General features: G+C 41.3%; 1 protein-coding gene across 1 annotated transcript; it reads right to left on the reverse strand.

Moving 5' to 3' along the window:
- Nucleotides 1-57: 57 nt before the first annotated feature.
- Nucleotides 58-27,158, reverse strand: Rrm1 (ribonucleotide reductase catalytic subunit M1). The gene is made up of 19 exons (XM_085841457.1): nt 26,896-27,158; nt 25,874-25,962; nt 23,381-23,558; nt 21,669-21,769; nt 20,318-20,377; nt 19,571-19,610; nt 18,377-18,539; nt 14,868-15,009; nt 12,612-12,695; nt 11,853-12,014; nt 11,513-11,592; nt 9,888-10,089; nt 9,057-9,206; nt 8,648-8,869; nt 7,809-7,885; nt 5,399-5,534; nt 3,584-3,679; nt 2,354-2,542; nt 58-695 (listed from the first exon to the last, which is right to left on the reverse strand). Exons 1-19 carry the CDS (start codon nt 26,912-26,914, stop codon nt 507-509), a joined length of 2,379 nt encoding a protein of 792 aa, XP_085697583.1. The 5' UTR covers nt 26,915-27,158; the 3' UTR covers nt 58-506.
- Between the last annotated feature and the right edge of the window lie 378 nt (nt 27,159-27,536).

Here is a 27,536-nt window from a genome sequence, read left to right on the forward strand (position 1 = left end):
AATGTTGGGTTTTTGGGTTTTTTTTCCTAAACTGTCTGTATGATAATAGATGACAAGTTTAGTCCCACACAATCACTTAGACATTTTTATTTCAAAATGACCTATAGAAGTTCGTCTAGACAAAGGCCTTTAGCTGCTGAGTAATTGCTTGATTTTACTTCTAGGCAATCAGTCAAATCGAACTAAATCTCTTTGCCCAAACTGAGAATGGCCAGGCAGGGAAAGCTGGAGAGATGAGACTTCCTAAGTCTCGTCACTATTTGCAGGAAGGCTCTTTAGTATTCCCAAAACCTCTACTTTGATTCCTAATATCAAAGCTGGCTTTGGTTTTCTGTTTGTTAAAAATGACATTTACACTGTGTAGAAACAGTACATGGCTCCCTGTCCTGGCAGGCACGTCCAGCAGAGCTGCTGATAACCAAGCAAACTCACTATCCTATCTATGCTCAAATTGTCTGCCACAGCAGGGCAGGAGAGCCCGCTGTATCTCCCAGGCCCTGCTTTTCTCAGGATCCACACATCAGGCACTCCTCTCTGTTCTCCAAAGAGCACACCATGGCTGCTGTGTTCCTCTCCTTCTCCTCCTCCTCCTTCAGTGCCTTTTCCTTATCTTTCAGTTTTTCCTTGTTCAGAGTGAACTGGATTGGATTAGCGGCAGGCCTCGTCCTTAAATAATACATCCCAGTCTTTAAACCCTGCAAGGGAAGAAAACGTAGCTATTAGGAAGAACTCCAGAACACTAGATAGTCTTTGTTCAAAATAATTCCCAAATGATCAGTTACAAAACTAATTTTTAAAATCTTTAAATGTATTCCTATAAACCAACTTAAGCTCTTTTTTTTTTTTAAAGATTTATTTATTTATTATATGTAAGTACACTGTAGCTGTCTTCAGACACTCCAGAAGAGGGCACCAGATCTCGTTACGGATGGTTGTGAGCCACCATGTGGTTGCTGGGATTTGAACTCTGGACCTTCAGAAGAGCAGTCGGGTGCTCTTACCCACTGAGCCATCTCACCAGCCCAAGCTCTTTTTTTTTTTAAACTTGTAATTTTATCTCCTCTACAAAGCACCCTGAAAAATGCTTGAGTTTTTCATTCCTGAAATAGGAATGTTGCCTCTTTGGAATAGCAAATCTTTTTGTTTCTTTGTATTTACTTTTACGTGTATTGCTTGCAGGTCTAGAGCACACACCTGCCTTAGCCTATAACCATTTAGGGGATGAGGCTGCTTCTGCAGAATACTAAATCCTTCACGAGGGTAATCTTCCTGGCCACGATTCCCAGGACAGACAGACAAAAGCATGCAAGTAAGAAAGTCACTCTGTAATTCCACAGAAGGCCTCACACACATCAAGACATAAGAATGTAAGGGAAAATAGAATTACAGCACTTTGCAGTTGGCAACAGGGTAACCGGCTCATACAGTGGGATAAAGTTGGGAACAATGGACGTTTTTGGTTTTTTTTTGTTTTTTTTTTTTTTAAAGATTTATTTATTTATTGTATGTAAGTACACTGTAGCTGTCTTCAGACACTCCAGAAGAGGGCGCCAGATCTCATTACGGGTGGTTGTTAGCCACCATGTGGTTGCTGGGATTTGAACTCTGGACCTTTGGAAGAGCAGTCGGGTGCTCTTACCCACTGAGCCATCTCACCAGCCCAATGGACGTTTTTGAATAGTGGACTGACAGTGTGAACCTACTTTGGAAATGACAAAGGGGTTTGGACGGGAGAGGTCAGCTGAAGAGGAAGAAAGACTTATGAAACAGTACATAGGGGCAGGAAGACTGTAAGAGCCAGGGACCCTGACATTTAGAGTGACGGTGTCTCTGGCTGCAAGCAGGTCATTGTTCTAGCATGGAGTTCATGAGCCACACCCTGAGGAGGTAAGGACGGTTTCTTAGGAAAAGAAAGTTCCTTCCAGGGGATGGTCCCATAACCAGAAGTATACAGACAGTAGAAACTGACAGACAGATAGACAGACGTAGGAGTTGAGAGGTAAGGGGTCTGGGAGTCGTTAAGGGTGATTATGATCAAAACACATTGTATGAAATTCTGAAAGAGTAAAAAAAAATTCTAAAACAAGGCTGGATGATGGCTCAGTAATTAAGAACACGTCCTAGCCTTCTAGAGGACCTGAGTGTTCAATTCCCAGCACTCACATCAGGCAGTGTACAACTGCTGAACTGAAACAAGAAAACCCAGAGAAAGTCTGAGCTGCCATAAAAACCACTCATGAGTTTTAACACTTGAAGTGAAAAAACTTTGAGACAGCAGGCAGCTAGCAGCAACTATTCCATTCTGAAACATTTCCAGCTGGCAATGAAGTCCTCCTCAGCATGCTCAACCAACCTGCTTCCAACCGTAGAAGTGCATACTAGTGAGTTTGCCGTAGTTGGGCTCAGCAATATGGATGTTTAAAGACTGGCTCTGATCGATGAAAGCACCTCTCTCGGCTGCCATCTTGAGAACAGTCTTCTGAGAGATTTCCCACACGGTCTTATAGAGTTGCTTCAGGTCATCAGGAATTTCTGGTATGCTCTGAAAAAGGAAAACTATGTGCTGTTGTTGTTGTTTTAATTCTAGTTAAAGAAAGCAATATAACTAACAGACTAATTATCCATGCAAGGATGCTGGGTTGGATCTTCCTGCAGACCTGACACCGCTATGAGTTAGTATCTGAATGTTTATAGAAAGTTAGCCCAAACTGCTTATCTCTTGCTTAGAACATCAATAAAATCTCATTTTATCAACCAAATATAAATGTGATGCATGACTTAAACATCCATCTTGAATTGGCTTATGGACAAAACAGTTACTGTTCTAGAGGTAGTTAGGAAAGGAAAATAAGAGCTAAGCTAAATGAAAGAAAAACAAATAAATAATCAGGACTTTACAGGGACCTGATCAAAGGAAGTACTGAGATAAACTCCTTTAAATTGCTCTATGGACAACTGTATTGAAACACACAAACTGACTGATGCTACACTTTCTGCCATGAGACTCTGAAAGAGGTTAAGTTGCCAAGCTGGCCAAAGCATCTATTTTTTTTGGTTTTCCGAGACAGGGTTTCTCTGTGTAGCCCTGGCTGTCCTCGAACTCAGAAATCCACCTGCCTCTGCCTCCCAAGTGCTGGGATTAAAGGCGTGTACCACCACTGCCCGGCTAAGGCGTCTATCTTGAGACCCAAATGCCTATGGGTCAAATGCAGTCACTTTATTGTTAAGTGCTGCCTTCTACACTGTGGATCTCAGTCCCCACACTTTTTTAGTTGAACTCCAATTTCAAGTTTTAAGAAATTTAAGAATTCCTGACTTACTTAGCAATAAATTCAACCCAAGCTTCAAGGTTTTAAAAGTTGTGCAGAAAAACTGGGAACTGGTGTCTCTATCGGACACACACAATACAGACCATATAAAGATGTGTGCAATTCTAGCACAACAATGCAGAGACATTAATAGAACCTGCACGGCCACAGTGAAAGGCCATTTGCCTACGCACTGCCTGGCTGGGAGAAGGGACCTGGCACCACAATGCTCAGCTCAGCTCCTAGAAGAAGCACCTGTTACTTCCAGTCTGTACCTGAATGGAGCCATTGCATGCAATAATCTGATTTTTCATCTCTTCATTCCACAAGCCCCGCTCAGTAAGATCTTTCAGTAAGTGAGGATTCACAATCTGATAAAAAAGCAGAAAACATGTCAAGAAATAAAATAATATCAGTACAACCTACAAAAGGGTCCCAGGCCTGGAGCCTAAAATAAGTAAGACAGATGAATAACTTATTAGATCCCCTAATAAGCCCCACTGTCTTTACACAACTGAGGAGGACATCTCACCAACAAAGCTACAAGACCCTTAAGGTCTTGACATCTACTATGAAAGAAAGTGTATAGCATCACATACATATACATCAGATTATCTATCTATCTTTTAAGGTTCTGACTGTATGTGTGTGCATATCCAGACAAATCAAATCCCCTGAAGCTGGAATTACAGGTGGTTGTGAGCCTTCAGTGTGGGAGATGAGAACCAAACTTGGGTCTTCTGCAGGAATAGCTCATGTTCTTACTCCAAGGCACCTGCACACACACATGCACACTCCCGCTGACACACACAAAACAAGAAAATAAACCTTTAGTTCAGCCATTAAAGGTTATGTGCCACCACACAACTTGAGTTTCTTCCCTGAACTCACATGGTAGAAGGACAGAACTCCCAGGAGTTGTCCTCTGTCCATGGCATGAACATGCCGTCCCCACCCCACACCCAAAAAAAGTTTTAAAAAGCTAAAGAAATAATATGACATTTGCAAAGAAAAGAAGCGGCACTGTGTAAGCTGAGTAAGTTTACAGAGACTGATTCTTCTTTGGTTTTCTAAAGTGACCGAACAATAAGCACTTGAGTAAAATCACTAGAAATGCAATTCCCTATACCTCACAAAACTTATTTCAGGACACCTGGAAATCCACATGCTTGTTTGTTTTAATTAGTAATTTCTGACCTTGCAGCACATAAATTCTCATTTTGTAGCTCAAACTACTGTAGAACTGCCTAGAGAACCAAGGCTGAGCTCAACCTTCTGATCCTCTCACCTCTACTTCCCAAGAATTATGGGCATAGCCACCATTCTTGACCTGAGAACTACTCCTTAATGTTGTGTTTTGTTTTTTTAAAAAGGAATAGGGGGAGAAGGGATGCTATGTAGCCTAGGCTAGCCTAAAACTAGAACGCCTCCTGCTTCAGTTTTCCAAGTGCTGGAACTATAAATACAGACCACCATGCCTGCGTGACACTTCTATGGACACCTTTACTGTCCCAACTGAAGCATGTGAGGTAGCAAATACCAAATGTCATGCAGCCCGTGGTGAAACATACCAAGTACAGAGAAGGCAGAGGCAGGAGGATCACTTAGCAGGCAAGTTGGAGGCCAGCCTGATCTTCATAGTGAGGCTTTTCTAAAAAAGCCAAAAAGCTGGGTGGTTAGCAGCACATACCATCAGTCTCAGCATTCAGGAGGCAAAAGCAGGTGGATTTCTGTGAGTTCAAGGCCAGCCTGGTCTACAAAGTGAGTTCCAGGACAGCCAAGGCTGTTACACAAAGAAGCCCTATCTTAACCACCCTGCCCCAATTTTAGCCACGTGTTGACTCTGACTAGGCCAGGCATGGTGGTGCACACCTGTAATCCCAGCACCTGAGCACTGGAGAAAGAATGATCTGTTCAAGGCTATCCTCAGCTACAGGGTAAGCTGGAGGTCAGACAGGTCTACCTGAGACTGTTTTAAACAAACAAAAGTGTGACTTTCCTACTGTACGTTAGTTGTTTAAGCAAACTATGAGTAAGCGTTTACTCTGTTTTCAGAAGAGCTTCTATAAATCTGGTTGTAAAATTCTCACCTGAAATTCCCCTGACAAGACTCTGCGAGTGTAGATGTTACTGGTATAAGGCTCAATGGACTCATTATTCCCCAGAATCTGGGCAGTTGAAGCAGTAGGCATTGGGGCAATAAGTAAACTGTTTCTTATACCATACCTTTAAAAAGAGAGAGAGAGATATTAGAGATTCGTGCTACTCTGCCCAGAGGGCAACTACTATGCATCACTTAGTGTAGACCGATGCTAGGAGTACATCCCAGAAGCATTTAACTCACACACTGACTTCATTAAACTCCAGCAGGATACAGTCCACAGCACCAACAGAACCAGCACAACTGTAACTGTGAGCCAGTCTTAAAGTCCCCACTGTTGCCACTTGCTCTGTGGCACTTAGGAGTCACACAGAGCACTCAATGCACTGTTTTGCCCAGGAAAACTGAACTCAGTCCTCAGCAGCTCATCTGAATCAAGGCACATCCATTCAACCGCACTCATCTTCTCTGTGCGCCTCTATGACTGCCAGCCCCTTCGTGAAACAATGCTTACAATCCTCATTATCCTGTGTAAAGGCACATTACACTCAGAGAAAATCCAGACTTATTAGTTTTTAAAAAGTTAACTTTTAGCCGGGCGTGGTGGCGCACGCCTTTAATCCCAGCACTCGGGAGGCAGAGGCAGGCGGATTTCTGAGTTCAAGGCCAGCCTGGTCTACAGAGTGAGTTCCAGGACAGCCAGGGCTACACAGAGAAACCCTGTCTCGGAAAACCAAAAAAAAAAAAAACGTTAATTTTTTTACTTTTAAGTGCCAAGAGTGTTTAAACAAGAATATACTATTGAACATTCTTAGAACTCTCCACAGCTTAGCCTAAGAGCTACCAACTCCACGGTCTACAAGATGGCTCAGTGGGTAAAGGTATCTGTCACCAACCCTGAAAACCTGGGGTCAATATATAAGGTATATATTGTTCAGCATGGTAGGAGACAATCAACTCCTTCAAGCTGTTCTCTGACCTCCACATGTCACCAGTATATACGCACACGTACATACAATATATAAATAGTAGAAACGTATGTAGAGATCAACACTATAGCACTTCCCTGAGCAGGTGGGAGTGAACACAAACGTGAAAACAAACACTGTTCATCAAGCCTTTGCAGTGACTCCCACAGACGCTGACTGCACTGCTTGTATTAGTTAAGATCCTCTAACACAGACAGCATATCTTTCCTACATCCCACACTTTCGGACCGAGCTGAGCCTCGGGACTTGAGCGGGTTTGTACAACTAGGTTCAAAGCTCAGTCACTCTCTAGATGTAAGATATCAGTTATCTCACGTCTCTACTTCCTCAACTGTAAATCCCAATCATGGTTATAGATAGGAAAACACTTTCATGTCATACTTGCTCAATCCCAATTACGGAATCATCAGTAATTGTAATTACATTGCACTGAAAGATCTCTAAACCAAACACCAAAAAGTCTCAGAATATGTCATATTCAATCACATTTACATGACAAACTGCATGTGTGTGTATGTGTGTATTATATATACATACATACATACACACACACACACACATATATATATATATGGGAGAGGTCTAGAAAAACACATCATCAGTTACCCAGCTAGCTCAAAAAAAAAAAAAAAAAGAAAAAAGAAAAACACATCATCAACAAGGCTTATCTCTAAAAAAAATTAGGTTTTTGCTTGTTTTGTGTAACAAGCATCTGGTAGAAATATAAAGCACAGATTTTTACTTTCTATTTTAGTTCTGTATTTAGGGTAGGGCACAGTGTTCTATAAGTTTGCAGCCAGCCTGGTCTATGTAGCAAGTTGTAGGCCAGCCAGGGCTGTATAGTAAGATACTATTTAAAACACACACACACACACACACACACACACACACACACACACACACACACATATACACACACACAAAATAAAATTAAATCAATTAATAAAAACATTTTTAAAATGAAGACCTATTTGGGTCAGGTAGTGATGGCACATGCCTTTAGTCCCAATGCTCAAGAAGCTGAGGCAGGAGGATCTCCAAGTTTGAGGCCAGCCTAATCTACATGAGTTCCAGGGCATTCGGAGCTACATAGTAAGACATTTATCTAAAAAAAACCCAAAACCAAAATAAAACAAAAAATTGACTAGCATGGTTGTTCAGCTCCTCAAATAACATCAACTCACACTGAAATGCCTACTGTGTGTTGAAAGGCTTTCACTATGCCAAACAACTTTCATTTAACTATTTTCTTATACTTTCCAAAGCCATTTCTGTGGTAGGTCACTTTAGCCCCATTTCAGAAGATAATTTGTACGTTTCAGAAGTCGTCACACTAGCATATCCAACTCCTGAAGAGCCAGAAGAGCCCAGCCTCCTGGCTTCCAGGGTCCTTTATACCTCACTCCTTACTTTGCAATCTTCTCCTTAAGAGGCTTCCAGTCCCACAGGTCTGTAGGAGTAACATTCCACATGTCATACTGAAGAATCTAAGAGATAAATACCCCACAGTTATGATGTTACTTTGGGGCAATTTAAAACAATGACCAAAAAAAATTTTTTTAAATAACTAACTGCCATATCCCCACATTCCAGCCACTGCATCTTGTTGTCAACACATTAAGGGACATCAGCTACACTGAGTGTTAGACACAGCTCCATTAAGCATATTGCTCAGAAGCAGCCTGGGACCTCACCACACTCCTGAGGATTGACAAATTAGGAAATCTTAACATTCATTAAACATTTTAAGAGATACATTCCTTTTATAATAAAGCACACTCTGCTCTTTGCTTCCTTCATCTGTTTATTTGGCCGAGAATACCAAATTTCAAATAATCACATATTAGAATTTCTAAGTATCAGAACAAACTTCAAAACTAAATCTTTATAAAGAAGAGACAAAGGCAGCAAGGAAATCAACTCTAAGAGGGCTCCCCAGATTCCAGTCCCTGGTGTCCCTGACCATGGATAATTAATCTATCTCCTCCACTAGTCTACTAGTGTGAACGAACAGGTTTTGGGAATATCATAACTCCCAGTCTCTTGCAGAACAGGGATTGCTGGATTTAGGGTGCACCTGAATAAATCTAGGCCTTAATAATCCAAAACAGTCCCATCTCCAGGTCCTTAACTAAATCTGTACAGACCCTCTCACAAGCCAGCACACCCTCCCAGGTCCCATGGAGGACGGGCCATTCAGCTCATTCCCAGTACTCACAGGCAACAGAAAATCTCAGCCATATACTTACACCTTTGCTGACTGGAGATCCCTCATACGTTTCATAGGGGCCATACTCCTTGGCTAGCTCACAGCTGGCTTCCAGGGCTCCATAGTAAATGGTTTCAAAGATCTGCTTATTTAATAACTGGGCTTCTGGGCTCTCAAAGGGGTATCTCATCAGGATGAAAGCATCTGCTAAACCTTGTACCCCAATTCCAATGGGCCGATGGCGTTTATTTGATAAGTGTGCCTTTGTGCCAAAAGATTTAGGAAAAAGAAAAGCAAACATCACTGAACTCAGAAGGCCACATTCTACACGTACACACAACCTCTTCATCTTCCTTCTCTCACACCAACTCTGGGGACAGCCAGACCAGGACAAATGTCCTCCATCGGGATTCAATAATGATCAATAAAGCAGAGAAATCTATCCATACCTCTGGAATAGGGTAGTAGTTTATATCAATTATTTTATTCAGATTTCGGACAATGACTTTAGTGACTTCTGCCAGTTTCTCAAAGTCATACGTATGTTCTGGTGTGACATACATATTCAGAGCCAGAGAAGCCAAGTTACAAACTGCAACCTGCAATACAGAGAACGGTGTCAGAATCACACACTCCTGACTTCTTCCTTTATCAGTGAGATCACTAGAGCCTTTGGAACTACCAGATGCAAAAACTTACAACCACCCCAACACCGGTGCAGAGGACCAAACTCAAGAAATTGTATTAGTCTTTACTGGGAACCTCTTTATAACTCAGTTAAATCCCCACCCCCTAAAATCATGGTTTCCCATCATTTATCAGCAAATTTCTATACCCCATGGATTCTACTCCTCTTGCTGTTAGTCACATGAGTTGCACTATTCAGAATACTGAAATAGATTTTTGGTTTTGGTCTTTTGGTTTTCTCAAGACAGGGTTTCTCAGTGCAGCCCTGGCTGTCCTGGAACTCACTTTATAAACCAGGCTGGCCTCAAACTCAGAGATCCACCTGCCTCTGTTCTGGGATTAGAGGTGTGTGCCACCACCACCCAGCTCTTCACTGTACTCCCTGCTGCATTGCGTTCTCCTTGCTCCCGGGTACTTATTGTTTTTAAAATGCAGCTTAGTTAACATAACTCCTCCACATAATTTCTTTTCAGCCCTAGGGAACAAAATCTCCTTCAACCACTTCAAATAACCACTGGGTTCAGTAGGGAGCGACAGGCAGTAACCACCTCTCCAGTCCCTCGGTGTGCTAGGCAGTCAGTCTCTCCGCCTACCTCATCTTTACTGGTGTACTCTACTATTTCTGTACACAGGTTGCTGCATTTGATGGTTCCCAGGTTCTGCTGGTTGCTCTTCCGGTTACAGGAATCTTTGTAGAGCATGTATGGGGTACCGGTCTCCGTCTGGGACTCAATGATGGCATACCAAAGCTGCTGAGCTTTTACAACTTTTCGGACACGACCCTGCTTCTCATAACTGAAAGACAAAGCTAGTATTATCTCAATATTCACACTCTAGGAAGAATACAGAAAAATATAAAATTAGGCAAATTCTCAAAGCCTTGCAATGAGGGAAAAAAATGAATGACTTTTTTTATTTTTTTAAAAAAGGTTGGTTCTGTTTATTTGTGTGTCTGTTTAAGTATATGTGCATGAGTGTTGTGAGGGCACATGCCTGGGCACATAGAAGCCAGAGCTGAGTTACTGGTATTTCCAGGACACCTGGCTTGTTATCTAGTTATCTGAAATCTAAATCAGGGCCTCAAGACTGTGCAAAAACTCTTAACTACTGAACCATTTCTCCAACCCTGAAATCCATTTTCTATCCGCTAAGACCACAGAAAACCAGGCAGCTCTAGAGTCCTTCAAATGACCCTTAACCCCACCAAGTCAATACTACTTGTCACAATCAAAAGGAACAAAAACCACCATCAAGACTGGTAGCTGCTTACAGAGCCTCTGCCACGCAGCCTGCATCTACTTTTGCTTTTCGTTCTGTTTTGCTTTCCCTGTTGTTCTGGGCTTTCTTTCTCTGAAGTCGCTTCTCCTACATGCAGCTGCACACTGAACACCACTGCTAAAGCTGCCTACTTCCTCAGACCCTAACCTAAAAGGGCATGGCTTTCTCTCTTCCTCTTTTAGACCCCTCCCTGCAGCTGATAATATTTATAGCTTGTCTGCCCTCTTGTTTTTCTCAAACGCTACTGAAACTATCCTTAACCTTCAAAAAAATAAAAACAAAACAAAACATAATTCAGTACTGTGCTAATTTTAACTTGTGTGTCCTACTTACTTGTGATTTATATTACCAAAGTCCTACCCTGGAGCCAGGGAGACGGCTCAGTAAGTAAGGATACTTGCTGTCACACCTGATAACCTGAGTTTGATCTCTGGGACCCATACGGTGGAAGGAAAGAACCAACTCCTGCAAGTTGTCCCCTGACCTACATATATGCACCATGGCACTCGTGTCCCCAAGCCCAAAATAATTAAATGTAATTTTAAAAATAATAATAAAAAGTACTATATTATAAAATAACTCAGCTACTCTTTATCAGTTTTTATAAGGATCAATTAAAAATGCAAAGCACCCAAATTTTAAGAAGATAAATACTAATTTTGGTACCAAAAAAAAAAAAAAAATCAAGAAACATCTAACAAAAATCAAACTTACAATTACACTCTTCTTCTAGATACTTTCAAAGATTTCTAGAAATGAGCTAATGATTAAATGTTTTTCTGTTTTTCCACTGGTAGGGATCAAATGCGCCGGTGCCTAGCAACATGGAAAGTGATCGTTCTCAAGCGCCTCGCCCTTAGCGTACACACTTCTGGTATTTGGATGCCCAACGAGAGAAGTGTTAGCTCTGATGCTTACGACATTAGCAGTTTTCTCATACCTTTCATATAACTTCTCAAACTCCTCTCCCCAGACCTCGTCCAGACCAGGACACTCATTGGGACACATCAATGACCAGTCCTGCCAAAAAGGAGTGCCAGCATGAGAGATGTCACGTAGCAGCCACAGCCCTTCCCACACACTGCAACAAGGGGCTGCCATGGAAATCTGCTGTTCAAGTCAGAGTTGGGGCCTAAAACTGTAGCTCTGCCTGCTTGCATGATATTTTAAACACAAGTCAGGTGTCATCGACTCTCGAGAACTAACCGTCTGTGGCATCACAGAGGTGAAGGACTGAAGAACAAAGCTTGTAAGAACCAAGCTGCGAGGAGCCCTCTCACCTGGTTAGTCTCCACTCGCTTCATGAAGAGATCTGGGATCCAAAGTGCAAAGAAGAGATCGCGTGCTCGCTGTTCTTCCTTGCCTGTGTTCTTCTTCAAGTCAAGGAACTCAAAGATGTCTAAGTGCCAAGGCTCCAGGTAAATAGCAAACGCCCCTGGGCGCTAAAGGGAAGTAAGTCAGCATTCTCATCCAAGTCAAAACAAAACAAAGACGCGTCATAGTTTGCAGAACACTTGCATAATGTCTCCTTTCATCTGTACTATGATCAGTGAGTAAATTAAGTGAAATAAGTGACAGTATCAAAAAAGTAAACTACTAATATTTTTCATAAATGACAGAGAAAACCTGGGGCTGGAGAGATGGCTCAGCAGTTAAGACTCAGTTAAAAGCAGTTTGCTGAAAGGATCACAGTTCTGCTCCCAGCACCACATTCACACTCACAACACAGCCCATAACTCCATTTCCAGATCTGGCATCCTCTTCTGGCCTCCAGAACTCTAGAACTTAATTCCTAGCTACATTTCTAGTACCAACGGTGGGTGTCTCACAATCACTTATAACTCCAGCTCCAGAGGCCTTCTTCTGGCCTCCATGAACACCCACATGCACATGCTCACACACAGATATACACATACTAATCATATTAATAAGAATAAGCTAAATCTTTAAAAACAAAGTAAAACAATATATAACTGAACCAAGTTGTATAGCTAAAGACTTAATTCTGATTTCCGCCCCTTGTCCATAACAAAGTATACCTTGTTTCCACCTTGATCCACGTAGCGAGCTGTGTTGTTATATACTCTCAGCATTGGCACAAGGCCATTAGAATTGCCATTAGTCTGAAAGAAAGGACAAAAATAAAGGTACATGATTAAGATACAGGACTCAGGCAATGAAAAAAACAGAACAGCCCCAAAGTAAAAACTGTTCCTGATCTTTTGTTCAAAACAGTGACAATTTCCTAGGAACCCATCTATGAAGTTTGAGCTACTCCCTACCTCAGCAATGAAAACATAATATCCAACATAAGAAACAACAAAATATTGTTATGTAAGTTATATGTTGAGCTACCTCAACAACCCTACTTTATGATGTAATACATAAAAAAAAAAATCCAAAACCAAGGTAGCTAAATTTGAGCTCTGCAATCTAACAGTCATTATTAGATTAAAGATGTACTTTGGGAGCTGGTCATGGTGAGGTACATCTTTAATCCCAGCGCCAGGAGGCAGAGCAGAAGCAGGTGGATCTCCGAGAGTTCCAGGCCAGCTGGCCTACAGAGTCAGTTCCAGAACAACCAGAGCTACACAGAAAAATCTTGTCTCAAAAAAATCAAACAAACAAAGATATACTTTGGTTATCATAAAAGAAAACAAAACATACTATGATAGCATTTTCCCCCTAAAGAATTCAAGGCAACATAATGAAAATGATATGCTATGCTGTCAACATACCAAGATAACAAAATGGAGAGTCTCAGCAATGACTGGATTATAGAATGAGGCTAAGCAAACAGTGTTATGACTGAGAAATACCTTTCAAATTCTTTAAAGAATTTTCTTTTTTTTTTTTTTAAAGATTTATTTATTATATGTAAGTACACTGTAGCTGTCTTCAGACACTCCAGAAGAGGGCGCCGGATCTCGTTGCGGATGGTTGTGAGCCACCATGTGGTTGCTGGGATTTGAACTCTGGACCTTCGGAAGAGCAGTCGGGTGCTCTTACCCACTGAGCCATCTCTCCAGCCCTTAAAGAATTTTCTAAACCCCAAGGTAAATCTTTGAAAGAGTCTGAACAGATAAGTGGGCTGTGGCTCACTCTACAAATTCAGATAATTGATTGATAGATAGACAGACAGACAGACAGACTGACATGAGGTGGGTAAATCCCTGAGTTCAAGACCAGCTTCATCTACAGAGTGAGTTCCAGGGCAGACAGGGCTACACAGAGAAACCCTGTCTCAAAAAACAAACAAAATGGACAGATAGATATAAGTACACAAAATATTACAGATATTACAAACAAAAATGACACATTACACTCCTACATGCCCCAATACATCATATGACAATTTTCTTGGGAACCTGACTCTATAGGGTTTATGTTTTTTTCACACTGCCACAAAAATGCTGGCATAACTCCCTCCAGGCCACACTGCCTGTAAGGAAAGGTACAGTATGGAAATCCAAGCCCTGCACTTCTCATCACCTTGCTTTCCAGAGTCTAAAGCTGAAATCCCAGCTCTACCACACAGCAAATGACGGACACAGAACAAAACTCTGAAGCCTCACTTTCTTCATGTGAAAAATAAAAACACTGGTGCCTGGATTATTGTAAGGAACAAAGTTGCTAGCGGCTGGATTGGTGGCTGTATCCTAGGCTACAGTAAGTAAAATGAATAATTCCTGTAAAATATGGAACAGACTTGGCACATAGTGAACAATCGATAAATGATAGCTGGCTGGGCATAGTGATAACATGTCTTTAATCCCAGCACATGAGAGACAGAGGCAAGTAGATCTCCCTGAGTTCCAGGCCAGCCTGGTCTACAAAATGAAGCCCTGTTTCAACACAACAACAACAACAACAAATGGCTATTATTATTGCTTTTTTAAAAATTATAATTCTGCCAGGCAGTGGTGGCACACGCCTTTAATCCCAGCACTTGGGAGGCAGAGGCAGGCGGATTTCTGAGTTCGAGGCCAGCCTGATCTACAGAGTTAGTTCCAGGACAGCCAGGGCTACATAGAGAAACCCTGTCTCGAAAACCAACCAAACAAAAAATAAATCATAATTCTAAAATCTGAGCTAGAAAATACTGTAGAGACTATCTCACTCAGCGTAACCCTCCAATACAAGACAGGAAGCAAGAAGCAAAATGCCTCCCTCCTACTCACACCAACAGGTGGTAATCGGCAGAAGCCCAAGCCTCCCAAGCACTAGCATTACGACAGTATGGCCTTCTGGACCACACATATGAGTGGTATCAAGTCTTACAGCTTAACACTTACCCCAGCGATGTAGCTACCAGTGGCCCGAATGCAACTCACAGCAACACCAATTCCCCCAGCAGACTTAGAAATCAAGGCACACTGCTTCAGAGTATCATAAATTCCTTCAATGCTGTCATCTTTCATACTCAAGAGGAAACAGCTACAGTGAGAAAAAAAGACAACCAAAGCAAGGAAGTCAGTGAGTGACATAGAGCGATTAGATTATCTAGACGTCTACATCAGGCAACAAGAGATCTAAAGTCTACAAAGCTCCTAAGTGTTTGCAGAAGATGGGAAAACACCTTTTTTTAAAACAGATTTCTTTATTTTATATATATGAGCACAATGTAGCTATCTTCAGACACACCAGAAGAGGGCATCAGATCCCATTACAGATGGTTGTGAGCCACCATGTGGTTGCTGGGAACTGAACTCAGGACCTCTGGAAGAGCAGTCAATGCTTTTAACCTCTGAGCCATCTTTCCACCCCCCCCCTTTTTAAAGATTTATTTATTTTATATATATGAGGAGAAACACCTTTTACTGAATACAAAACATCAATATATTATTTTAAATTAAATTAACTGTTAACTACCTTAGACATTAAACCCAGAAGGAAGTCTGATAGGTAAGCCTAAAATATCAAGCCTAGTTTTTACCAGACTACTTATGTGCCAGGATTCATTTAGAAAAATGAAGTTCCTTGGTTATTTGTTTTTGTTTTTATGACAAGGTCCTGAACATAGCACCATCCTGAAACTCACTACGTACCAGGCTGGTCTCAAACTCAGAGATTGCACCTATCTCCAGAACCAGGCCCAGCCTTAAAAAAATGAAGTTTTTTGAAAACAAATACCATGTAGTCAGCAAATTCTTTGACATGTACATTAAAAATACCATTCCCTTGGTCTTTTTTGTTGTTATTATTGTTTGTTTGGGTTTCAAGGGTACTGGGTCTTGAGACAGGGTTTCTCTGTGTAGCCCTGGCTGTCTTGGAACTCAATCTGTAGACTAGGCTAGCCTTGAACACAGAGATCCCCCTGCCTTCCAGTACTGGGATTAAAGGCCTGTACCACCACAGTCCAGCCTGGAGTCTTTTTAAAAAGGATGTCTCACCTATTTAAACTTTGGATCTATCTCTTCACACTCACATTCCCTAGCATTAGTCTACCAGGGTCTCTTTGTCATCTTGAATGTTAAAGGACTCAAATAGATTCTATTCACTGACTTTCTATAAAATACTCAGGCATTAAGATTATATACACATGTCTATATAACACCTACCTCAAGAAATAAGATGCCACAAAGACCCTAATTGTAATTTCTGTAATTAGTTATCCTTCTGAAGCCTGTCTTTAATTCAAAATATTATAGCAATCCATGCCTAATAATATGTAGTCTTAACTTATTTTCATGGTTGTAAAGCATTCCATTGCATAATTATCCCATATGTCCGTGCGCTTGTTCATGGTCATTAAATTATTTTCAACTTATTTGCTTTTTTAAAAACTGCTAAAATTCTTCCTCCTCTCTATTTATTTGTTTATGAGGGCATATTAGCCCAAGCTGGCATTGAATTCTCCATCCTTCTACCTCAGCAGTACCATTTCCAATGTTCTCAAGATTCTTGAATAGTTGGGTGTTAGGAATCAAATTCAAGGCCCCTTGAGTCTACCATGAAGCTAGAGGCCCAAGTCTTGCTGTTTGGAATCAGGGTCTTCCTATACAGCTCAGGCTGGCTTTTAATATGCTACAGAGAGAAGACTGGTCCCAAAATGGTAATTCTGCTGTCCTTATCCCCTGAGATCACAAGCATAACCATCATGACTGGCTCTGAACAGCAGAAAATTAAATTTTCTAAATGCTACAATACAGGAACACATGAATTTATTTCTATTGAACTTATATCCAAGTATTTAGCTAAAATCTCCTTAATTCTAATTTGTCCATAGATACTTCTGAATTCTTTATGTAAAAATATTATCTGTGATCTTTATTCTTCCATTTTTCAATCACTTCAATCATTTCAACGTCTTATCTTACAACACCCGCTGAGACCTCCATTGCCACACTAAAAGCGGTAACAGATCTAATGGTTTGGGGTTTGGTTTGTTTGTTTTTTAGTTTTATTTTATTTTATGAGTGTTTTGCTTGTATGTATATATGTGTACCACATGCATGCCTGGTCAGAGGCGTCAGATCCCTTGGAACTGAGTTATGGATGGTTGTGAGCCACCATATTGGTGCTGGAGACCAAAAGTAGGTGCTCTACAAAATCCACGAGCATCTTAACCTGAGTCATCTCTTTAAGCCCAGACTAAGTTTTTAGTGGTTATCTTTTACCAAATTAAGGAGGTTATTTTATATACCAATTTTGCTAATGAATTTTATTATAAAGCAGCAATGATTTATATAAGTGTTAGTACAATGAGATATGTATATAGACACTGGCATATCCTCAACTTCCTGGAACACACAGACTTGCTAAGGGCACTTTTCTACCTTACTCCAAATGTAAAACTGTGATCCCTTTCACAGCTAAGCAGTCCTGTTATTCTGCCCATAATCTCAGGAACCAAACTTAATGCAGGTTTAGAACATCACAAATTCTATCAGTTTAATTCCCATGTGTCTTAGGAATCTGCCTCTCTACTTTCACCTTAATCCTTTTATGATTTTTAAAATAAATTAATAAATTACTGCAGGCATTTTGTAACTAGCTCCAGGTACTTACTAATCATTTTCACAGTGCTGAAAAGTCTTGACCCAAAGGGCTTGTGCGTGCTAAGCACATAATCTACCTCTGAGCTATAGTCTTTTTTTTTTTTAAACAGTCTTCTTGGAATATGCAATTCCCTAGCAAAAACATTCTGTTCAACAGCATCTAAAACAGTCAGCTGTACAAATATCACAACCAATTGTATAAAATTCTCATTTAACTGCATTTAACTTCCAACTTATTTCCCATAAGTCAGAGATTGTCCCAAAATACAAATTATTTAATCAGAGCAGGCAATAATTGAAGTTTTTGTTTGTTTTTAATGTGATAAACCACCTGGCTTTTTCTTATTTCCCCAGTCAAACCTTTTATAAAAGCAGCTTTAGGGGCTGTAGAGTTGACTCGGTGGTTAAGAACATTAGCTAGTCTTTTAGAAGACCTGGGTTCAATTCCTTGCACCCACATAGTTAGCTCAGAACTATCTAACTCCAGTTCCAGGGATCCAATGCCCTTTTCTGACCATGGGCAATAGGCATGCACATATATACATGCAGACAAAACACTAATGTACATAAATAATTTAAAAAAAAAGAAAGCAGCCAGGCATGGTGACACACGCCCTTGATCCCAGCACTCAGGAGGTAAGGGCAGGGGATTTCTGAGTTCGAGGCCAGCCTGGTCTATAAAGTGAGTTCCAGGACAGCCAGAGCTATACAGAGAAACCCTGTCTCAAAAAACCAAAAAATAAATAACTAAATAATAAAAAAGAAAGCAACAGCAACAAAAAGCAGTTATAACTGATGCGTGCCTGGACAGCTGTGGGCGGTTGGTCCCGGCATTGAAGAGAGTAGGAGAGGCATGAGTAAACCACTTCTCAGAAAGTAGGTTGTAGGTTTCAATTGCAGCATCAATATCTTCTTTGTGAATCCCCACAGAAACCCTCATCAACATGTGCTGTGGTCTTTCAGCCACTGAAAACAAAGAAGGAATTTCCAGATAATAAAACACATCAGAATAGTTAGTCTGAAACACATCTGAGCCAAAGAATTAACAGCAAAAGAAACTTCTAAAAACTTTACAAACAAGCAAAACAATTATTTCAATTGTGATTTAGAGATATTTGTACTCTTTTTACTATGTTTGTTTATAATCAAATAACAAAAGGTTATTTGGGTGACTGCAGAATGGCTCAGCGGGCACAAGCACTTGTTGCTAAGGCTAACACCCTGAGTTCAATCCCTGGTTCCCCATTTCCACATGTACATTATGGCACATTCCCTCCCTCCCTCCCTCCCTCCCTCCCTCCTCATATCCATGCACACAAATAAATAAATGTAATAACGTTCTATAATGTGTATGGTGTTTTGCTTACATATGCATGTCTGGTGCCCACAGATACAAGAAGAGGGCATTGGGCCAGGCATGGTGGCGCACGCCTTTAATCCCAGCACTCAGGAGACAGAGGCAGGCGGATTTCTGAGGTCGAGGCCAGCCTGGTCTACAGAGTGAGTTCCAGGACAGCCAGGGCTACAACCTGTCTCAAAAAACCAAAAAAAAAAAAAAAAAAAAAAGAGGGCATTGGATCCCCTAGAACTGCTGTTAAAGACAGTCACAGGGTGCCACATGGATGCTGAGAATTGAACCTGGGTCCTCTGCAAGAGCCTCCTGGGCCATCTCTCCAGCCACAAGTGCAATAAATGTTTTATGCAGTCTAAATAGAAATGTTAAGGCTAATAGTGCAAAGCTCTACATTTAATATAATAAAATCATTTCCTTTTTTTTTTTTTTGGTTTTTTTAAAGATTTTATTTATTTATTATATTTAAGTACACTGTAGCTGTCTTCAGACACTCCAGAAGAGAGGGTATCAGATCTTGTTACAGATGGTTGTGAGCCACCATGTGGTTGCTGGGATTTGAACTCAGGACCTTTGGAAGAGCAGTCGGTGCTCTTAACCACTGAGCCATCTCTCTAGCCCCAATAAAATCATTTTCATTTCTTACCTTTACCATTGATCTTCAACAAATATGACCGTTCCAGTGTCTAGAGGAGCAAAGCAGCCAATGAATTCTCAAGTTTTTAAGTACACAATGGATATGTAATTCATAGTTGAAATCTCTCAATGTTATCATTTTAAATGAAAAGAATAACATTTACTGTTTCTATCTTCAGTCTAGAACATTATCATGTGGCTGTTCTACTTCAGCAAAGATTACATGCCAATTTCTGGAAAAGGCCTGCCCTGCTTGCATGCAAAATGGCTGTGGTATGCAGCAGCAGCAGCAGCAAGATGTCCCCACATCTCTGAGTGCTTGTAAGAGACTATAGACACTAACTGAGACATAATCCCCATCCTAAGACTAAAACTTATTACATAGCTTATGAATAAGAAATGGGAGAGCTGGACACAGTTAGTCTCATATAAACATCCCTGTCCTTAGTCACTGCATTATGTAAGCAACATAATATATTTAGATAAACACTTAGCAGAGTAGGGAATCAATGGTTATTGAGAAAACAGTAGAATGTGGAGTGACCGTGACTCATTACCCATGTAATTTTAATAATAATCCACAAGTAATATTTGGAAAGTTCAAAAACTATTAATGAATACATTAATTTTGCTTAAAGTATCATCACTACCATAACCAGGTGCATTCAAACTAAATCATCAACATAAACAAACCACTGTACTTCCTGATTTAAAAAGAAATGCCCATATATTCGAAACCCATTATTTATTTATTTACCTTAAAGCCAAAGTAGTTATAAGAGAAATCTCGGTCATAGATAATGGCAGAATTCAGGCGCTGAAGAAAAAGAACTCATAATTAAAATGATAAAACTTACTTTCTCAACTTGTAATGTTTTTAGCTGACTCCATCCAGAACTAAAACTAATGTAGGATACCAAACATGCTTTCATACTAGTTAATATTAAAATATTGGTACCACACACTAATTTATGGTATATATGTACAGTTATTTATTTTTGAGACAGAAATTTGCTATGTATCCCTGACTAGCCTGGACTAAGGAGACCAGCAGGCTGGTCTTGAACTTGCACAGACAGTCCTGACTCTGCTTCCTGACTGTTAGGATCATAAGCATGTATCAACATTTTCAACTGCAAATTTCTGACAATAAGCCTACTTTAAACAGAACAAAATCATATGTATTATAAACAAAGAGAAAGTAGCTTATAGGTTTTGGAAATTCATGGTCCTTAGCTAACATGAATTACTATTGTGGCAGAAAAATACTATAGAATTGGTCATTATTAAAGAGCCTTGGTAAGTTATAAAGCCATTTATAAGAAAACAAAAATAATTAGTTGAGATCGTATCAGCTGTAATATTATCTAAAAGCTTTGAAGGGCATTTATGCAGTCAAGTCCAGGTACAGGCTAAGGATGAGCAAAAAACGGAAGTACTAGTCTATGAGTATTTGCTCATTTTCCAATACTTACTTTTTAGGCTCAGGTTTTGCAACTGTTACCTGTCTTTACCATGTCTTCAAGATTATGACCAGGGTGAGGTGTGGGGCCCACACCTGCAATCCCAGCACTCACAAGGCAGAAGCACAGAGGACTGCCAGAGGTCCCAGGTCCACCAGGACTAAAAATTTAGGTCTTGTAAAGAGGACTGGTGGGATGGTTCAGTGGTTAAGAGCACGCCTGCTCAGCCAGTCAGTGGTGGCGCACACCTTTAATCCCAGCACTTGGGAGGCAGAGGCAGGCGGATTTCTGAGTTCGAGGCCAGCCTGGTCTACAAAGTGAGTTTCAGGACAGCCAGGACTATACAGAAAAACCCTGTTTCGAAAAAAAAAAAAAAAAAAAAAAAAGAGCACGGCTGCTGTTTCAGAGGACCAGGGTTCAATTCCCTGTATCCACATGGTAGCTCAGAACCACACACAACTTTAATAGTCCCGGGAAATCTGAACCCAATACCATCTTCTGGCCTCTGTGGGCACCAACCACCTGCCTCTGCCTCCTGAGTGCTGGAATTAAAGGCATTAGCCACCATTGCCCAGTCTTAAATATATTATTTTAAAAAATTAAAAAATTGAAAAATTTCCACCAGCAAAGAAATGCTGTACATACATCCTTATTGGCCATAACAATGTCGAGTGTTGAGCTGGCCACCATGGGAGAGTGTCTGCCGTTGTGCGGATTTATGTAGTTGTAGAGATCCTCCATCACATCTGAGGGAAGAGAAGAGTAATAAAAAGTAAACTCAAAACCACGGAATGGCTGCTTTAAAACCCACTTCAGTACCTAGCAGAGCAAATACTCAACAAACATACCTCTGTTAATTAACAATAGAAAAATACATTATATATAAAGGAAATATTCTTTCAAAGAAAATGAATGTTAGGCCTTATGGTTTATCAGCAATTCCCAAGTGACTATTAGTGACTTCTCACCACTTAGTTTTCTTTTTGTCTTTTTTTCCTTTTTAATTCTTTAAAAAAAACATCTAGAGACTGCCATATCCGGGGATCCATCCCATAATCAGCTTCCAAATAGTGACACCATTGCATACACTAGCAAGTGTTTGCTGAAAGGACCCAGATATAGCTGTCTCTTGTGAGACTATGCCGGGGCCTAGCAAACACAGAAGTGGATGCTCACAGTCAGCTATTGGATGGATCACAGGGCCCCCAATGGAGGAGCTAGAGAAAGTACCCAAGGAGCTAAAGGGATCTGCAACCCCATAGGTGGAACAACAATATGAACTAACCAGTACCCTCCCCTCAGAGCTCATGTCTCTAGCTGCATATGAATCAGAAAATGGCCTAGTCGGCCATCAGTGGAAAGAGAGGCCCATTGGTCATGCAAACTTTATATGCCTCAGTACAGGGGAACGCCAGGGCCAAGAAGTGGGAGTGGGTGGGTGGGTGGGGGAGTGGGTGGAGGAGCATGTGGGGGACTTTTGGGATAGCATTGGAAATGTAAATGAAATAAATACCCATTTAAAAATAAATAAATAAATAAATAAATAAATAGAAATGAAAAAAATAAAAAAACAAAAAACAAACAAACAAGCAAAAATGAGAAAAGACCTTAGATCAGCAACATGGCTCAACAGAAAAAGTATTTGCCGCCAAACCTGATGACCTGAGTTCAATCCCAGGGACTGCCTCCCACAAGTTGTCCTTTGACCTTCACACACATGCTGTGGTACACATTTGTCCATACACATACAAACACACAAAACAAACACACATAACTTAAAATTAATAAAGACGTTTAAAAAGAACAGAAACTCAAAAGACAAGATGATGACATCTGCCAGCAATCCAAGAACTTGGATAGAGTCAAGAGAATTAAGAGCTCAAGGCCAGGGCTGGAGAGGCTCAGCAGTTAAGAGCACTGACTGCTCTTCCAAAGGTCCTGAGTTCAAATTCCAGCAACCACATGGTGGCTCACAACCATCCCTAATGAGATCTGATGCCTTCTTCTGGGGTGTCTGAAGACAGCTACAGTGTAGTTATATACAATAAATAAATAAATCTTTAAAAAAAAAAAAAAAAGAGTTCAAGGCCAGCTTTGGATACAAACTGAGTCTGCAGCCAGCCCAGGTTACATGAGACCCTGACAAACAACACACACTCACATACACACATATGCACGCATACACTCTTTCACTCAGTAGCTCAGCTACATGGAGAAACAGCAAGTTCTAGTTCCCATGCTGCCACTAAATTGTACATTGCTTTTAAAAATAAGACGTAATCTTTAAAATTCACTTGTTATTCCTATAATTTTATGACACTATTAAACGCTTTCTCATGTTTTTACTCCAGACGTACCACTGAACACTTTCTTTGTTTCTTTGTGCAAGTTAGAGACAGCTATCCTTGCTGCCAGGATGGCATAGTCAGGGTGCTTCGTGGTCAAGGTCGCGGCTGTCTCAGCAGCCAGGGTGTCCAGTTCCACTGTGGTGACCCCACTATATAGGCCTTGGATTACTTTCATGGTGATCTGAGCCTACAAAAATAAAACCAAGAGTTATTTGAGCTTTCCCGAGAAACAACAGGCTCCTTAGAAGCGTAGTTAAGACAAGCAAAGTTACAACAATATAATCTCATCTGAAAAACGTTATCCCAAGAGTTACTGCCACTTTTTAAAAGTCTAAATTTAGCTTTTTAAAAGAGTATATGCCAGAGAATGGCAGAAATATCAGATTCCCTGAAACTGGAGTTACAGACAGGTGTGAGATGCCATGTGGGTACTGGGCACTGAACGCAGGTCCACTGGAAGAGCAGCCAGTGCTCTTAACTGCTGAGCCATCTCTCCAACCCCCATCCCACTTTAGTTTTTGAGGCAGGGTCTCTCACTGATCCTGGAGTATACTGTTTGAACTTTCGTGATAGCATTTGAAATGTATATAAAGGAAATATCTAATTAAAAAAAAAATAAAAGCAACCCTCAAGCACATGACACGCATGGTCCAGGAATCAGCCCGGAAAGAGGTGCTTCCCTTGACCTCGCGACAGCTGTCTTATTCTTTGAGACAGTGTCTTCCTGAGCTTCGAACTTGCCATCTTGGTGTGCACCTAGGATCTGGCCCTTTCTTCAGCTGCTCAGAGCTGCCATTACACATACTGCTGCACACCGGGCTTTTCCACATGGCTGTTGGGATCCAAACTGAGAGTCTCACACTCACAAAGCAAGCACTTTGCCCACTGAGCCATCTCCTCAGCCCACCATACATTCTAAAGAAACCAAACTCTAAGTTCTATCTACATATTTACTAAATCTTTCTTAAAAACAGCTTAACAGGGAAAGTTGGCCAAAGCCTATCTCCGTCAAAAGCAGTCTGAGTGTGGGTGGTGCCTTTGATCACCGGTATTATAACATAGCTAAGCCAGTTTGCTGCTGATATCATGTTCTTGACTCAGCAGATAAGTACGAAAGCAGTCAAGCCCATATAGTTTCTGATGCTATGTGGCAAGTAATGAGAACTCGGAACAGTATAGCATCCATGTGCTACATCTACTAGCACCCAGACGTCCTCAACAGGATCCACCCTGGAAAGCTGAAACCCACTAATGCATCCCTGCATGTGGACATGTGCTGTTAGATGAGGCAATAGAATGTATAAAAACCAAGGTACTCCATTGGTTTCCCATTGCACTAACGTTAATTTAAGCAATGCCCGCCTCTCTCTTTAGACCTTTCTTACCTACAGAATAAAGACAAAATAGGATGAGGTCTTAAGATTCATCCCAATATCAACATTCAACTATTTTAATTCCTATCTCAAAATCCAAAATGTGTAGAATTGTAATAAATATATTTTAAGGTATAAAATTATTTTTTTCACTCCGGTTAACTAAACATGTATTTATTATAAGTACCTAGTTAGATAAATGACACACTGAGGCTATCCAAGAATAAGAGGTCTTCATGAGGGTTAGAGAGAGAGCTCAACAGTTAAAGTGTGCACTGCTCTTCCAAAGGACCTGACTTGGTTTCCAACATGCATCTCGGGAGATTCCCAACTGCTTTGAACTAGCTCCACAAGATGGAATACCCTCTTCTGGCCCTTTCAGGTACCTGCACACATGTGGTAGACACTCACAGAGACATAAATTAAGTCTAAAAAACAAAACAAAACAAAAAAATCCTCATGAAAATAGTTGCAGTGGCTGTCTGCACGACAAGCCTGGGCCCATCAGCATTCAGGGTTCATGGGGCCCTACCCCTCCCTGAGGAGATCTCTGCAGACCATTAATGGTTGCTGGAGGAGTCGTATCCCTCAGTGGCGCAATCACTGGTAAGCTGCCCTTGCTCAATCAAGTAAATTAATTCCAGACCAATGTTCACACAAACACACACATAAACACACACGCACACACTCACACACAAACACAAAGCACTAAGAGACTTATGGAGAAGAGGGCTGTAGGAAGGAGGTAAGAGGTCACTGAAGAAAGTATGACAAAAGTGTATTTTACATATGTATGTAAAAAACTGTTAGAGACTCTTAAAAGTTAAATGAGTAAGATACACAGCACTCCTAATTCCAGATGACGGTAAATAGAACTAATTTCTACACTGTGTGGCTAAATACGGATAAACAAGATGCCTGACCAGTAGTCACATCAACTGTCCCCTCTTAGTTCATGTTCTGAGTTCTCCAGAAAGTGAGAACTTGAGGGACAGATCAAAATTAAGGAAAGTGTCAGGCAATAAATTCACATTTAACACTGAAGTATACGTAAGTGAAGGGCTAGAGATAAGTGACATAAAATCACATAGCGTGCAAAGAACCCCTGATACACACTGTATTTACTTACAGGATCAACAAAGTCCATGTTGAGTCCATAACAGAGTTTCTGGATTCGTGATGTAATTTTGTCAAACATAACTCGCTCTTGGCGGCCATCTAAAGAATCAAATCACAGTTAGCATTAGCAGTTATTAAGCTGGCAATACCAAAGAATCAAGTATATTCAGCTTTTAAAACTGTTTAAAGCAATTAAGAGATTGTCTTTGGGGTCTGCAGAGACTGCTCAGTGGTTAATCATGTCTACTTGGATTAAAAGTATTTGTCTATCTACCTATGATACAGGAGGCAGACCTCTGTGAGTTTGAGCTAGACTGATCTACACAGAGTAAGTTCCAGGCCAGTCAGGGAAACCCTGTCCCAAGAACAAACAATGTACAAAAAAAAAAAAAAAAAAAAAAAAAAACCCTCCCCCCAAAAATGCAGAGGCAGGAGAGATACCACACTCCCACCTCAGAAGAGACCAGAAAAATGACAGGTGTTTAAAAAATGTGGTGTCCAGTCTTTTCTTTCTTTCCTTATTTCCTCCTACACCAGATCATCGACTCCGCGGTTCTTTTGTCTGTTATTTTGTTTAAGAAATGAGGAAAGACAGGCACAGGGCTATTTTGGGCTATGGGTTTCAATTCTAACCTCACCAACTACTAGCCGGGGTGGGATGGGGGTGTTGTTGGGGTGCTTTTTCGTGTCTTTGCAACCTCTTCTAAAAAAAAAAAAAAAAATGGAGCCAAAAGCAGCTACCTCTGAGGATGGCGGCAAGGAATAACAGTGCTCGGGAACAATCTCAGACAGGGTAGGAGGGAGTCTGGAAGGGAGCACAAAGTCAAAGTCAAAGGGAACACACAAAGGTCAAGAGGATGGGGACAGACTGAGCAGACACAGGCCCAGCTGACAGACAGGGCGGGAAGCGCGGCGGGAAGCGCGGGAAGCGGCGAGGCGCCGCGGGTCGGGCGGGCGGGCGGGCGACAGTGACGGCTGGGCTCTCCGCAGCCGGGTCCCCTCTTCTCCTCCCCATCCCCACGGGCCCCTCACCTCGCTTGATCACATGCATCGCCGCTAGAAGCTGAAGTGCTGAGAGGTTCGAGACCAGTTAGCAGCTCCGAGGCGAAGAAGGGACAGAGACGACTGTCAGATGTGAAGGGTTGGACTCCGAGAGGCTGCTCGGACCGAGGGATGGAAGCTGCGCGACAGACGGCACTTTCCTCACCAGAGCAGACGAACTGAATTACGAACTCCTTCCCGCGCCCGCCACCCGTGACGTACAAAGCAACGCGACGGAATTCGAATGACGTTCTTGACGTTTCAACGCCGGGAGTTGAACGGGCGGAAACTGAGCAGTAGACAGTCAGCACAGGAGTCCCTTGGCCGCCATATTGAGTGTGGGCAAAGCCCGGGAAACTGCGCTCCTCTCCACCACATTGGGTGAAAGCGGACCTGGCGGGAACGAGTTCTACTGCCGCCATATTGGGTGTGGGCAAGTAAATCTCCCACGAGTAATTTTTATTTCATAACAAAAAAGTAACCAACCAGACATCCAGAACACCTTTTTTCTTTTTCCTTCTTCCAACTCCCTCCCTCCCTCCCTCCCCCCTTCCCTAACCCCCTGAGTTTTTTTTTTGTTTTGTTTTGTTGTTGTTTTGTTTTGTTTTGTTTTTTGCTATTTTACATTATGG

This window comes from Mus caroli, unplaced genomic scaffold, assembly GCF_978045245.1.
Source record: "Mus caroli unplaced genomic scaffold, Mus_caroli_1 scaffold_8, whole genome shotgun sequence".
NCBI lineage: Eukaryota > Metazoa > Chordata > Mammalia > Rodentia > Muridae > Mus > Mus caroli.